At 60.0% G+C, this 13,197-nt stretch overlaps 1 protein-coding gene across 1 annotated transcript; it reads left to right on the forward strand.

The window, feature by feature from the left end:
- The first annotated feature begins 5,254 nt into the window (after nucleotides 1-5,254).
- On the forward strand, nucleotides 5,255-13,182 carry LOC144724749 (serum paraoxonase/arylesterase 2-like). The gene is made up of 9 exons (XM_078604136.1): nucleotides 5,255-5,406; nucleotides 7,481-7,557; nucleotides 8,019-8,074; nucleotides 8,516-8,687; nucleotides 9,168-9,312; nucleotides 9,979-10,179; nucleotides 10,986-11,067; nucleotides 11,387-11,515; nucleotides 12,490-13,182. Exons 1-9 carry the CDS (start codon nucleotides 5,342-5,344, stop codon nucleotides 12,658-12,660), a joined length of 1,098 nt encoding a protein of 365 aa, XP_078460262.1. The 5' UTR covers nucleotides 5,255-5,341; the 3' UTR covers nucleotides 12,661-13,182.
- The last annotated feature ends 15 nt before the right edge of the window (nucleotides 13,183-13,197 follow it).

A 13,197-nucleotide genomic window follows, 5' to 3' on the forward strand; every position in this document is an offset into this window, starting at 1 on the left:
CCTGCGGCGGGCGGCGAAACCGAGACTCGAAAACCCACGTTCACTGGAGCCCCTGAGCCACCATTGTTGTAAACTCCACGTGAAGATCACGGGGGGGGGGGGGGGGGCTCGCGGTGTTCCCACCATTGTCGACCGACTAAAAAGCCAAGATTGAGCGGTCCTCACGGCCGATGCTGGTGGCGTCAACAAACCTCGCCATCGCTTTTTCCTGCTGCTCGACCATGCCGCTGTAAAGTTCACACCTGCCCTTCCAGGCGCTATCTTACGGCCCCTAACCGCCGCACAGCTGCATGGAATTAGAGAGGATCTTGCTGCAATTACGGTATTTGGACAGTCCAATACATTGATGAATGTTTGATTCTTGGTCACAGCCAAAGCGTGGAAGAGTAGGCCAAATACCCTGTGTCGAGCTCTCGCTACCGGAAGCCCTTCCACCAGCGCTGGCCTCAGCGAGTGCTTGCAAGGCTGCGCCTTTACTCGTCACCTTCATAGCATCGCTACGACTACGTGGGATTGCACAGCAGCAGCAGAAATCATCACTTTCCTGACCGACTAATGCCTGCAGGCCCAGGTGTGGAGTCGCCTTGTGCCGCACAGGGATAGCTGGCACTGGGGTGCCCTTTCAAATGTGTTTTAGATGAGATGCGATGTGACGCGCTCGGAGACGACCCCGGCGTTAAGGAGGGCAGCTCAATCAGAAACCTCCCTCATCGTCGCCGCCATCTCCACGTGGCACTCCACACTCCACGGCTGTCGCCTGCTCCTGCACTCCACGTGGCACTCCACGGATTCTGCCATCGCGGTGACGGTTATTGCCCCTGGCTCCTGCCTCCTGGCGCTGTGAATCATTCACGAGACGCTCATTGTGGATTTGTGTCGATGTAGAAACGGGCTCACGATCACGCACACAGAGACCCCCGGAACAGACGGGCGTGCCAGGCGCTGTTAGCGACCACCCATCGCACCCAGCTACAGGAGAGTTTAGCGGAAAATTCGCCTCTTACAGCTGTCCCTCGACATAAAAAATAAAATGAAAACGATTATGTAACACATCCCATATGCCACACGGCCTTCCGGGGGTGCATCTTACCAACAGCATCGGTTTATTAGAAGCGACCTCTGGACCGGTGCTTGGTTTCGCCGTCTCATCATCAGAGTCAGGCTCGCTTAAACCAATGCTGCTGATCTGCCAGATATTGACAGACACGGGCCACTGCCTCTGTTAGACATGGGTTCTGGTTCGACGCAAACTGTAAAATGCACAACGCAGAATCCTCGTCATCATCAGCGTCACGGCTCGCGTGGCCTTGGAAGGGCCCTCATCCAGCAGTGGACCGATTGCTTTGCTGCTTCGCAGCAATCCGTTCAACTTTACCAAAGAACTGCACCCAGCCTGCCCGGTAGAAGCATCTCGTCAGTAACGCCGCAACCTTCAACAGCCGATCAGAGGTCTTTGGGCCAAGTGCTGTTCGCCAACGCCCACTCAGGCCGGGAAGAAACACGAGGAGGTGGTCGTGCAACTTCACGTTCTGCCGCCGTTGTCGTCTCGGTGACCGCGTCACTTGCCGCGCCACGAATCTCGAGGTCCTTGCAGGGAGGGCTGCGGGTGAATGTCTCTGTGTGTTTGGATGTTGAATCGGAGGTATTTGCACAACCGCGTGGTGCTTGCGCAACTTTGTGAGTGTGTGCACAGTGGGGCTGCGGCCGCGAGGTAACCACACGCGAGATAGCTGAACCACGGGGACAGGTTCATGATTTGTTTAATATCTTCCACAACGACCATACGAGCCACGCCTTGAAGAGAGGGCCCTTGCCGATACACAGTTGCCAGTTCACCGGTATTGATTCGAGCGAGCCTGACGCTGTTGGCGAGGCACTGAATGTCGAAACCCAACCAGGGGTTCACTTGTGTTGAAGACATTCTGCTGAATGATTCACTCCCAGAAGGAGGCCGTGGCGCCGATGGGGTGTGCAGGGGACACTTGATAGTTTGTATGTGGCGAGGCACTCACGTGAAGGAGACATTGTCTGCAAGGGTTGTTAGCGAGCACCTGTTGAGAACATCACGCCCGGCCGCCTTTGTTTCCTCAAAGTTGGTGTTTCCACGCCGCACCAGGCCGAGTTGGCCGATGGGAGAGAACCAGTTCGTCTGTTGCTGAACTCGCGACAAACAGCGCTAAGCATTGCGCCACCGCTCCATCTTACACACACACAACAAAGATCAAAGATCCCCCGTGTAGCCTTGACAGACTGAAGGAGCAAGTGCTGTTAGCGAGCGCCTATGACGGCCGGCACGGCACAAGAGGGGGTGGGTGGCCAGCACACCCACATGCACACAAAGACGCGCACACACACACACGTAAATGTAGATGACTCATTCTGGGTACGCCCCGATAGAACAAACATCTCGGGCGAGTTCGCTTTGAGCGCTCAGCGGGAACGTCGAGTTGAGCAGTGGCGGCGCTTTGCTGTGTTTGTGTGACGCCTTCCCCTGCGCCACAGGGGGGGGGGGGGGTGACCCAGGATCGGTGTACTGGAGGTCAGTGAGGGCATCCCCTCGCCGGGAAAGCCACGCCGCCCGTTCCGAAGAGTCACGTGGACGTGCGCTCCTGGTCAAAGCCAACGCAATCTCATGAGCATTGAGTCATTGGCGGATTTCATCTCATCTCCCGCTTACAACTCTGAGCCAGTCGTGGATATTCCACATTCCTACGGCAGGAGCGAGTCTCTCCAATGGACAGTCACTGTTGACTTCCCCACGAAGTGGTGCTCGTTTGATCGACCCCCGAGTGCCGATGGGCCCCCAGCCAGGACTTGAACTCGCGCCCTTCCGACTGTGACCCGCTCGCTCCACGGCGGAGCCACCTGGGCGCGTATAAGGTTAAAAGTTAAAAGTTAATTTATTAGGTATAGCCCTGTGAGCCATTCGGCTCTTGAATCGGGTGCAACCGCAACAAACAAAAAACAAAAACATGAACAAGAAAACATCTTATAGTGACTATGTGCAAACAGAAAATCCAAGAAAATACAGCAAAATATTGCAGACAAAATCACTGTACACCAACCCTGTGCAAATATCCAAGTCAAGCAAGTGAAACAACAACCACAAGACAACTTAGATTAAGGCCATCAGTCTAACTCTGTACTACAACAAACAAACTTGGCCAAACCAAAACACTTTTCGAAAATCACCAAAATAAAGCCATAAAAGCAATGAAACAGTGCAGGTCATAGGAACTGTGACCGAATTTTCACAATAAACGACCTAAACAACATGTACCACCAAACTCTGCAGCCATAGCTGGCTGCATGAGTCACTCCACAACAGTAGGAGCATCAGTCGGAGTATCAACATTTTTCAATGCACCTTTAAGATCAGCGCACTAAATCAAAACACAAATCATACTTTGCAGCGATCATCCGGAGCGAAACATTTTATTTTAGGCCACTAAATTGCAGTGGCAGCTAGGGGTGTACAACTCCTCTAGAGCAGTTTTGAGTGAAGATCTCATAGGTAGTGCTTCAAGTTGCAGTTTATTGGCAATAGCATTCCAGACCCTGGGGGCATCAATAGCAAAGGCCCTTCCTCCAGTATTTGTACGGCAATAGGGAATGTGAAGCTGTAAATGAGCGAAGACCTTAGGTTAAATGTGTTCTTTGAAACAGAGAGGAGATCCAGCAGGTGGGTGAAGGCGCAACTCCGCAATGGGTCGCTCACGCCACTGCCATCGCAAGGCGTCCACGGTGGTCACGCGTGCGAACGCCACCCTGGCTGAGCCCTGCTTGATCTGAGACGCCGTGGGATTCGGCGCATTCTACGTTGTTTTGCTCGGTGCAGCTTGGCAGGGCGGCTCGGCCTCGCGGCACCGGAGTCTGCAGCGGGTCACGGACAGGAGGGCCCGTCCTCGTGGCCGCTCGCCGACTTGGCTAGTCGGTCGTCACAGCTCACAGGGCCATCCCCAACCGAGCCATGTCCAGGGCGCGGCGGCGAAGATTCTACCGGGACTGCCCCTCGTCGGCTGCGAAGGTCACAGCGCCACCCCGTGGAGTCAGCGGGGGGGGGGTGGGCACCGCGGACGACGCAGAGGACCACGACCGCGCGCGCGCCGCTGTGGCGCAATGAGAGCGCCACCCGGTGGTGGCTGCCCGCCTGTCCCGCCTGTTCCGCCTGTCCCGCCTGTTCCGCCTGTCCCGCCTGTTCCGCCTGTTCCGCCTGTCCCGCCTGTTCCGCCTGTCCCGCCTGTTCCGCCTGTCCCGCCTGTTCCGCCTGTCCCGCCTGTTCCGCCTGTCCCGCCTGTTCCGCCTGTCCCGCCTGTTCCGCCTGTTCCCCGCCAGCCGATGTCTTGGGAGCGGTGGACGTAATTCGATTTCGCACCAATCCTCAACTCGGTTTTCTCGGCTCTTGTTGGTTGATCCCACGGCCGTCGTGGAGTTTTATTCGGCGAGCTGAGCAGTGCCGCTCCATCCCGTGTGGCTGCCACGCTGCCGTCATGGGCGGCACATCGGACACCGGTTCAATACCAACTTCCAGTTGCAACGATAGGGACGGGATTCTACATTCCCGACCGCCCCCCCCCCACATTTGCCTCTGCGCACCGAGCAGTGCAAATGGGTTGAGTCGACCGGCAGGTCTCGTGTGGTGGGTACGCGGCCCGTCTATTCCAACTCGTGTGGTCAGCGTGGAAGATTAGACCAAGTGCCCTCGAGTGGAGGCCCTTCTGCCAGCAGCAGCGTGAGCGAGAACTTGCAGGGCTGCGTCTCTATCCCTTCGTGGGGTTAGGGAGGAGCGCTGCGGGCCCACGCGGGGCGACCGCGGGGAGTGGGGAGTGGGTTGCTGACGAGCGCGATGGCGTCTCTCGCCGTGTCACGCGACTGTCCGTGGCTACTCCCAATCGGGCTGTGATGCACTTTGACCCGCACTCGACTTTGGCAGACATCACCACGATGGGGAGGCCCGGAGCCAGATGGGAATGATGGTGGCGGATGGGAGGCCGGTGTTGAGACTAACATCTGTTGGTCTCAACACCTGTTGAGACCAGAGACCAGCGCCTGTTGAGACCTGCACCTGCCCCCCTCGGGGAGGGGTGCGAGTGTCTGACTGCGGCAACTCTTTGGGGTTTGAGCATCAGGAAGGAAGCGGAGGCGAGTGCGGTGATGATGACGGCGTGGGTAACGCCACGTGCTCTCGTCTCCAACCTCGTCATCAGTGGCACTCGGAACCAGGACCCACCCACGTGCCCCCACCCACCCACTACCCCCACCCACTGGAGCCACCCACGTGCCCCCACCCACAGCGCCCACGTGGTTTGTGGAGACTTCTCGGGGAGAACTCAGCGCGGCCATGTGGGGAGGCGTCGCGGTCGTGGTGGCGCTGGCGGTGGTCGCCGCGCGAGTTCACGACCTCAGGTAGCGGCGTCCGCCCTCTTCACAGCCACGCGGCGCGCCTCGGCACTCCACTGCTCGATGTGGGGGCGATGCGTGCGGGAGGGGGCGCCTGGCCTGGCCAGTCTTCACCACCGCCGTCGGCCAACTGATGGTGGTGGTTATGGTGGTGGAGGCGTGGAGCGAGTGCAGAGAGTGCAGAGGTGTAGTACAACAATGTGCCAAGGTGCACCTAGTCTGGCACAAGCGCCGTGGTGACGTCACCGCCACCGCGTGGCAGACGGCGGTTGTTGTTCCTAGTGCAACATGCTTCCGGCACAACTCCGCAGCAGCGGCAGCTGCAGCCTGTAGCACCGCCACCGCCATCTGTGTGCGTGTGGTGATCGCTCACCCCCTCCCAGCCTCAGCAGGATGCGCGCCTGCTGAGGCTGGGGGGGTCGAACGTCGCAGGCGAAGCGGGGGCCAAGCACGGCGAGCCCGTGGAGGCAGTGACAGCGTGTGGTGGAGTGTGGAGGAGTGTGGTGGAGTGTGGAGGAGTGTGGAGGAGTGTGGTGGAGTGTGGAGTCGTGTGGTGGAGTGTGGAGGAGTGTGGAGGAGTGTGGTGGAGTGTGGAGGAGTGTGGTGGAGTGTGGAGTCGTGTGGTGGAGTGTGGAGGAGTGTGGTGGAGTGTGGAGGAGTGTGGAGGAGTGTGGTGGAGTGTGGAGGAGTGTGGTGGAGTGTGGAGGAGTGTGGTGGAGTGTGGAGGAGTGTGGAGGAGTGTGGTGGAGTGTGGAGTCGTGTGGAGGCAGTGACAGCGTGTGGTGGAGTGTGGAGGAGTGTGGAGGAGTGTGGAGGAGTGTGGTGGAGTGTGGAGGAGTGTGGAGGAGTGTGGTGGAGTGTGGAGGTGTGTGGAGGAGTGTGGAGGAGTGTGGTGGAGTGTGGAGGAGTGTGGAGGAGTGTGGTGGAGTGTGGAGGAGTGTGGAGGAGTGTGGTGGAGTGTGGAGGTGTGTGGAGGAGTGTGGAGGAGTGTGGTGGAGTGTGGAGGAGTGTGGAGGAGTGTGGTGGAGTGTGGAGGTGTGTGGAGGAGTGTGGAGGAGTGTGGTGGAGTGTGGAGGAGTGTGGAGGAGTGTGGTGGAGTGTGGAGGAGTGTGGTGGAGTGTGGTGGAGTGTGGAGGAGTGTGGTGGAGTGTGGAGGAGTGTGGTGGAGTGTGGAGGCAGTGACAGCGTGTGGAGGAGTGTGTGCGCTGTAGCATCGAGGAGGTCTGTGGCGAGCTCGGACCCGTGTCTTGACACGGAGGACGCGTGCCCATGACGTCGGGATTTCAGCAGCGGTGGTTCAAGCCAAGCCGACTGCTGCTGACGAGGCCCTGGATGTTGTGGCTTCTGTTGGAACCGTTTACAGTTTTGTCAGAAGGACCTCACTGGTAAGGTGGCCATCTCCAACTACAAGCCAGTCCCTTTGTCTTTGCTCTGAAAAAGTGGTTTTGCCTGAAACGTCAGCCTACGGACGAACCTTGGGGATGGGGGTTGGAGCCGATACCTGCCCACTCGTGCCAGGCTAGGTGCCGAGTCTGCCACGGGGAGTTCACGCAGCAGGAACCATCGCGCCGCACAGAGGCAGCTGCCACTGGGGTTGCCCCTTTCACTTGCGTTGCGATGATGAGACGTGAAGCGCTCTGAGACGCCCTGGCGTGAAGGGGAGCGCCTCCATCAACACAACTCGCCATCATCGTCACTGCCCCTGCTCCCTATCGATTCGTGTAGACGTCCTGATCGTCGCTGGCCTAGATGTCGCTGTAGACCGGAGTGAGCGCCACGAGTGCCCAGACTTGCTGTGCCTTCTCTCATCAGCTACGACATCAATCCCCTGCTGTATGGAGGTTACCCCGAAGCCATTTGCCATCTGGCACGGCTCTCGCAAAAGTAAGAAGCGCCCGCGAGCCGATCTCGGCGTCCCCTCCCCGGGGTGTCCCTGCCGCCTCCCCCGGGCTCCGCGCGACTCCAAGCGGGCACCCTCCACGCTTCCTTGTGGTGCACTTCTAGGCAGTGAACATGACGGCTCAACTCCATTTGTAAAGTCAGGTATTGTGACTGATAGCATTGTGGCCGCTCGTTCCAGCTCCAAGCTGGGCGTGTTCCGGGAGCTCCGCGAGACCGACCTCAGCGCCTGCAGCCTCCTGGACCATGGGCCCATGGGTACACACATCTACACACCTCTACACACTCACCTCTACACACTCACCTGTACACACCTCTACACACACACCTGCACACACTCACCTCTACACGCTCACCTGCACACGCTCACCTGCACACGCTCACCTGTACACACTTACCTGTACACACTCACCTGCACACACTCACCTGTACACACTCACCTGCACACCCCTGCACACACTCACCTCTACACGCTCACCTGTACACGCTACCCTGCACAGGCTCACCTGTACACACACTCACCTGTACACACCTGTACAGACTCACCTGCACACGCTCACCTGTACACACCTGTACACACTCACCTGCACACACTCACCTGCACACGCTCACCTGTACTTGCACACCCGTACACACCTGTGCTTACCTGTACACACTCAGCTGTACACGTGGACTCCGTGCGTCCCTGCTGTGCTTCTTTTTTTTTGTTCCATTGGCAGGGTTTGGATCGGAGGACATTGAGTTCCTCCCGAACGGGATGGCCTTCATCTCCTCCGTGAGTCTCCGGCCACTGTGTTGACGGCTTAACCCTTTAAACGTTTGCAAAGTCTCGAAGTGTTTTGGTTTTGTCCGACGTTTAAAACTCAGCAAATAATGTGCAGCCTCCAGCGCCACCTAGAGCCCGTGGCTTGGCACGCACTCACGCACTCACGCACTCACGCACGCACGCACTCGCTCGCTCGCTCACGTACTCACACACGTACTCACGCACTCACGCACGCACTCACTCACGCACTCACGCAGGAGGAGACTCGCGTGTTTTAAAGCAGCGTGTCGCTTCGCGTGGCCCTGCCCCTCGATCGCCCCCCACCCCCTCACTCTCTCTCTCGCTGACCTCCACTCCGTTCCCGTGTTCGCCGTCTGTTTTAAATCTCGGGGGGAAACGTGAGTGCGCCCTCCTCTCCCGTGCGCTGCTCCCGCGCCCCGCGGGCCGCAGGGCCTGCGCTACCCCGGCATGCCCGACCTGAACGAGGGCCGCCCGGGCGGCATCTTCACGGTGGACGTGACGGCGGCGGGTGCCCCGCGGCCCTCGCCCCTCATCGTCGTGGGCGACCCCGACGCGTCCGCCCTCAACCCCCACGGCATCAGCCTGCACGTGTCACACGCAGGTGACCGGGGCTGAGCCCCCCCGCCCCTCTGCCCCCCAACTGCTGCGGGCGCTCGGCATTTGGCGCTCTGTATTTGACCGCGTCGGGGGGAGGGTCGCTGTGGTGCCCGCCGGGCCCGGGATGCGACATCCCCGGTCGCGCGGCGGCAGCGGCGGTAGCTGCGAAAACTTAGCAGGACCGTGCTCAAGAAAGGGTGCCAAGCCCCCGGTGAGGCACCACGAGCAGAATAACGAGAGGGTTGATTCGCTCGGGGGTCAGATGCGCTAAGCCGGCATCGCCACGATCCCCTTGGGTTCTCGGCGTCGCGAGGTGGTAGAGGCCCCTGAGGGAGGCTGAGGTGGTGGGAGGATAGGATGCCAGACGCTCGTGGAGAAAGGGAATCGCAGGACCTGTGGTTTGGAAGAAGATGACGACCCGTGGTGAGGTCGCCGCTCGCTCACGCGTGTCTCCTGTCCCCTCGTGGCCGGCGTGGCTGACAAGGCGGCGACGAGGTGGTGCGTCTCTTCGTCGTCCACCACCCCATGGAGGGCGGCGCCTTTGGGAGCTGCGTGAAGATCTACCGCTACGAGCCGGAGTCGCGCTCGCTCGTCCACGAGCACACCGTCACGGACCCCCTCCTGAGCAGGTGAGGGCCTGTGAAAGCCCAGTGAGTCCCCTGTGAAAGCCCAGTGAGTCCCCTGTGAAAGCCCAGTGAGTCCCCTGTGAAAGCCCAGTGAGTCCCCTGTGTCACCGTCCACAGACACGTGTACGTCGCGGATGTCTCCGCAGCGGAGCTGCACGTGCTTGGCAGGAGCCCAACGGTCTCGACCTTTTCACTTGCATGTGGGCGGAAGTTCACATCCTGTGGATACTCAAGTCGCTGTCTTGATTTGAAGCTTTCGTGACGGCAGGAATCCATCCTCTCTGGTTCTTTCGGTAAAGTGGCGTAGATAGAAAATAGTGACTTTACCGCAAGAACCAGAGAGTATTCAAGTCGCTGTTGCAGGCGAGCGTCGTAGAGATGGAGGGGTGAAACGGCCCCGCTGGGTGGGACCGCGGGCGGCGTTGGGGATGGAGGAGGGCCGATCGCCGAGACGGTCATCGGAGCGGCCTCCACGAGTCCCGTGACCAAGGGCAAGGGAAGGCCTCGGAGCGCACGGTGGCGATGGGAGACTGGAGGTCGCCGCGTGTCTCGACTGTGCGGCAGCTACGGGATCTGGCGGAGGGGAAAGAGCGTTGGAGGTGCGGTGGCATCGGTGGCCCTGGCCGCGATGACCTCTTGCCCCGATTCTCGTCCCCGTGCCGCGCGCAGCGTCAACGACGTGTGGGCCGTGGGGCCCGACTCGTTCTACGCCACCAATGACCACGCGCTGCCCGTGGCGCTCTGGCCGCTGGAGGTGCTGCTCGGCCTGCGCTGGACCAACGTGGTTTTCCGCGCACCAAACGGCACTGTCGCCGTCGTGGCCACCGGGTTCCGCTCGGCCAATGGCATCGCCGGGTCGCCGGACGGGAGGTGCGGCCCCCCCCCCGCGTTGAACCCTCCCCGACACTCGCTGGCCGCCGCAGCGAGTGGCGGTGGTCGATGGGAGCGGCCGTGCGTGTGTGTACTTAGTACTCTGTTTACTTTATCCTTTGTGTTATCGTTCATTGTGGAGAGAGTGGAGGAGTTCCCATCCATGGGCAGTGTGGTTATGACCAGTTACATTTTCGAAAGTTGGGGAGACGAGGCTGGTCCGGCATGGTGTTGACCACCCAACTCCTTGTGTGCTCTGCCAGCCTCCTTAGGCGCTCGCTAACAGCAACTTGCCACAAGAGTCTGTTCATGCTATTCGTGGGATCTTTGTCTGCTGTCACCGTGTGTGTCACCGTGTGTGTCACCGTGTGTGTCACCGTGTGTGTCACCGTGTGTGTCACCGTGTGTGCCACCGTGTGTGTCACCGTGTGTGTCACCGTGTGTGTCGCCGTGTGTGTCGCCGTGTGTACCACCGTGTGTGTCACCGTGTGTACCGCCGTGTGTACCGCCGTGTGTGTCGCCGTGTGTGTCACCGTGTGTGTCGCCGTGTGTACCGCCGTGTGTGTCGCCGTGTGTGTCGCCGTGTGTGTCACCGTGTGTACCGCCCTGTGTGTCACCGTGTGTACCGCCGTGTGTGTCGCCGTGTGTACCGCCGTGTGTGTCGCCGTGTGTGTCCCCGTGTGTGTCACCGTGTGTACCGCCGTGTGTACCGCCGTGTGTACCGCCGTGTGTGTCGCCGTGTGTACCGCCGTGTGTACCGCCGTGTGTGTCGCCGTGTGTGTCACCGTGTGTGTCGCCGTCCACAGACACGTGTACGTCGCGGATGTCTCCGCAGCGGAGCTGCACGTGCTCGGCAGGAGCCCCGGGCCCGGCCTCGTTCCACTTCAGGTACGTGGGGCCCACCGCGAACCCTGACCCTCGCCGTGCACCCTGACCCTCGCCACGAACCCTGACCCTCAGCGCGCACCCTGACCCTGACCCTAACCGCGAGCCCTGACCCTCACCACGAACCCTGACCCTCAGCGTGCACCCTCACCCTGACCCTCGCATCGAACCCTGACCCTCAGCGTGCACCCTGACACTGACCGCGAGCCCTGACCCTCGCCACGAACCCTGACCCTCAGCGTGCACCCTGACCCTCACCACGAACCCTGACCCTCAGCGTGCGCCCTGACCCTGACCGCGAGCCTCCCGTCTCTGGGCGCAGGTCGTGGCGCTGCCGTCCATGCCGGACAACGTGGCGGTGGACTCGGCGACGGGCGACGTGTGGCTCGCGTGCCACCCCAACGCGTGGAAGATCGTCCGCTTGGACCCCAGCAGCCCCCCCGGAATGGAGGTAGCCCCCCTCGTGACCCATAAATAGCCCCCCCCCCACCGCTTTCCCCCAGTGACCCGACCGGTCTCCGTGCCGCGGCATTGTGGACTCCTTGCGGGAAGGGATCTGGGAGGAGGACGCGGTGCCGCCTCCGTGTCCTTCGCGGGGCCGCCGTGGCGAGGCGTCAACTCCCTCGTTGGGTATGCAGGAGGTCATGGCTTCGATTTGCTGTTTATTGCATGCACTCCCCATGGTGGCGACGATCTTTCTCCAGGTCCTCCACATTTAGAATGAACATGCGCAAAGAGTATTTGGCTGCTATAATGTCGACGTGATAAGCTACTTCGTTGAGCTATCATTTTTGGCCAGGCCGTTTCTGAAAAGGATATATATATAGCTCAGTGGGCCTTACCCTGTAAAGTTATTTTTGTTTTAAATAGTTTACAGTCAATCGGTGATATTTGTGACCACTTCAGAAGGGCGGACGGCCAGCAACAAAAAGCACACAGTGGACGTTATGAACAGGTTAATTGAATTGAGCGTGGTTATTGTGAGAGCTTGGAAAAAGAGACGTTGGAAGCGATGGTAGAAGCAGAAAGGGAAGTGCGGTGCCCTGCGGTGCGGTGAGTGGGTGGCTGGTGTAGTACGTGGCTGGCGTAGTGGGTGGGCGAGTGGGTGGGCGAGTTGTTGTGACCTGCAGTGTGGTGGTCGGAGAGTGTGGCGACGGGACGAAGCGCTCCGTGTCTGGCAGCACGAGACCTCGACGTGGGTGGAGGAAGCGCGGCATGAAGCCGAGTAGAACGTGTTTCTGGAATTGAGCAAGATGACGGGAGCAAATATGGCCGGGGGGGTGGGGGGACTTCCCAAGTGAAGCATCGAGCGACCTCTTGACCCGCGCCCACCGACTGGCGACACCGCTCGCGGTCGGCGTGGGGGAGCCGGGGTTCGCGTCCCACGCCGCCCCCCACACGCCTTCGCCCCCGTCCCTCTGCCAGGTCCTCCGCGTGGAGAACGCCGCGTCGCCGCAGCCGCGCGTGTCCCAGGTCCTGCTCAGCTTGGACGGGACGCTGCAGGGCTCCTCCGTGGCGGCGCGCCACGGGGCCCACCTCCTCGTGGGCTCCGTGTATCACCGCACGCTGCACTGCCGGGCGGACCTGCTCGTGTAGACGGCGCCGGTGGCACCCGCACAACCCCCACCCCACCACCGTCCCCCGCCCCCACCGTGTACCCCCTCCTCTCATCCTCCTCCCCCACCAGCCAGAGGATGGCAGACAAGGGCATTGTCCGAATTACCGTGGAATTTAAAATGTTATTTCATTAAATGCGTAATTTGTAATTGGCCTTTAAATTAAACACCTCAAAGTAGTTGGTAATGCGGATCTAAATCGCTGCGGAGATTCGTACTCTGCCCATATGCGTGGCGGCCCCACTCGGAGACGGCTCGCGCCCCGACCCGCGTGCTCGCGACGTCGCGTGGCGGCGGTGCTCGCACGCCGTGGGGGAGAGTCGAGGGCGATGTCGAACCGTGAACGTCGTGGGAACCGGTGGCACGCCCGGTTCACGGTGCCACAGGAGCCATATTGTTTCTACTGTAATAGAAAGCTGCTTATTTCGGGAATCAAAACCGATTGCTTTTCGCTTAAGGGTTTATTATGTACGGTAATATTAAAGGTGTCGAACATGAAAAATAGATCAAGAACTAT

Source organism: Lampetra planeri, chromosome 21 (assembly GCF_965212315.1).
Source record: "Lampetra planeri chromosome 21, kcLamPlan1.2.h2, whole genome shotgun sequence".
In the NCBI taxonomy this organism is placed as follows: domain Eukaryota; kingdom Metazoa; phylum Chordata; class Hyperoartia; order Petromyzontiformes; family Petromyzontidae; genus Lampetra; species Lampetra planeri.

Excerpts from the sequence above, each read along its gene's own strand:
- LOC144724749 (XM_078604136.1), top strand. The coding sequence starts at position 5,342 with ATGTGGGGAGGCGTCGCGGTCGTGGTGGCGCTGGCGGTGGTCGCCGCG. Across the intron at positions 5,407-7,480 it reads GCGCGAGTTCACGACCTCAG|CTCCAAGCTGGGCGTGTTCC; the intron begins GTAGCGGCGTCC and ends CGCTCGTTCCAG. Across the intron at positions 10,180-10,985 it reads GCCGGGTCGCCGGACGGGAG|ACACGTGTACGTCGCGGATG; the intron begins GTGCGGCCCCCC and ends CGCCGTCCACAG.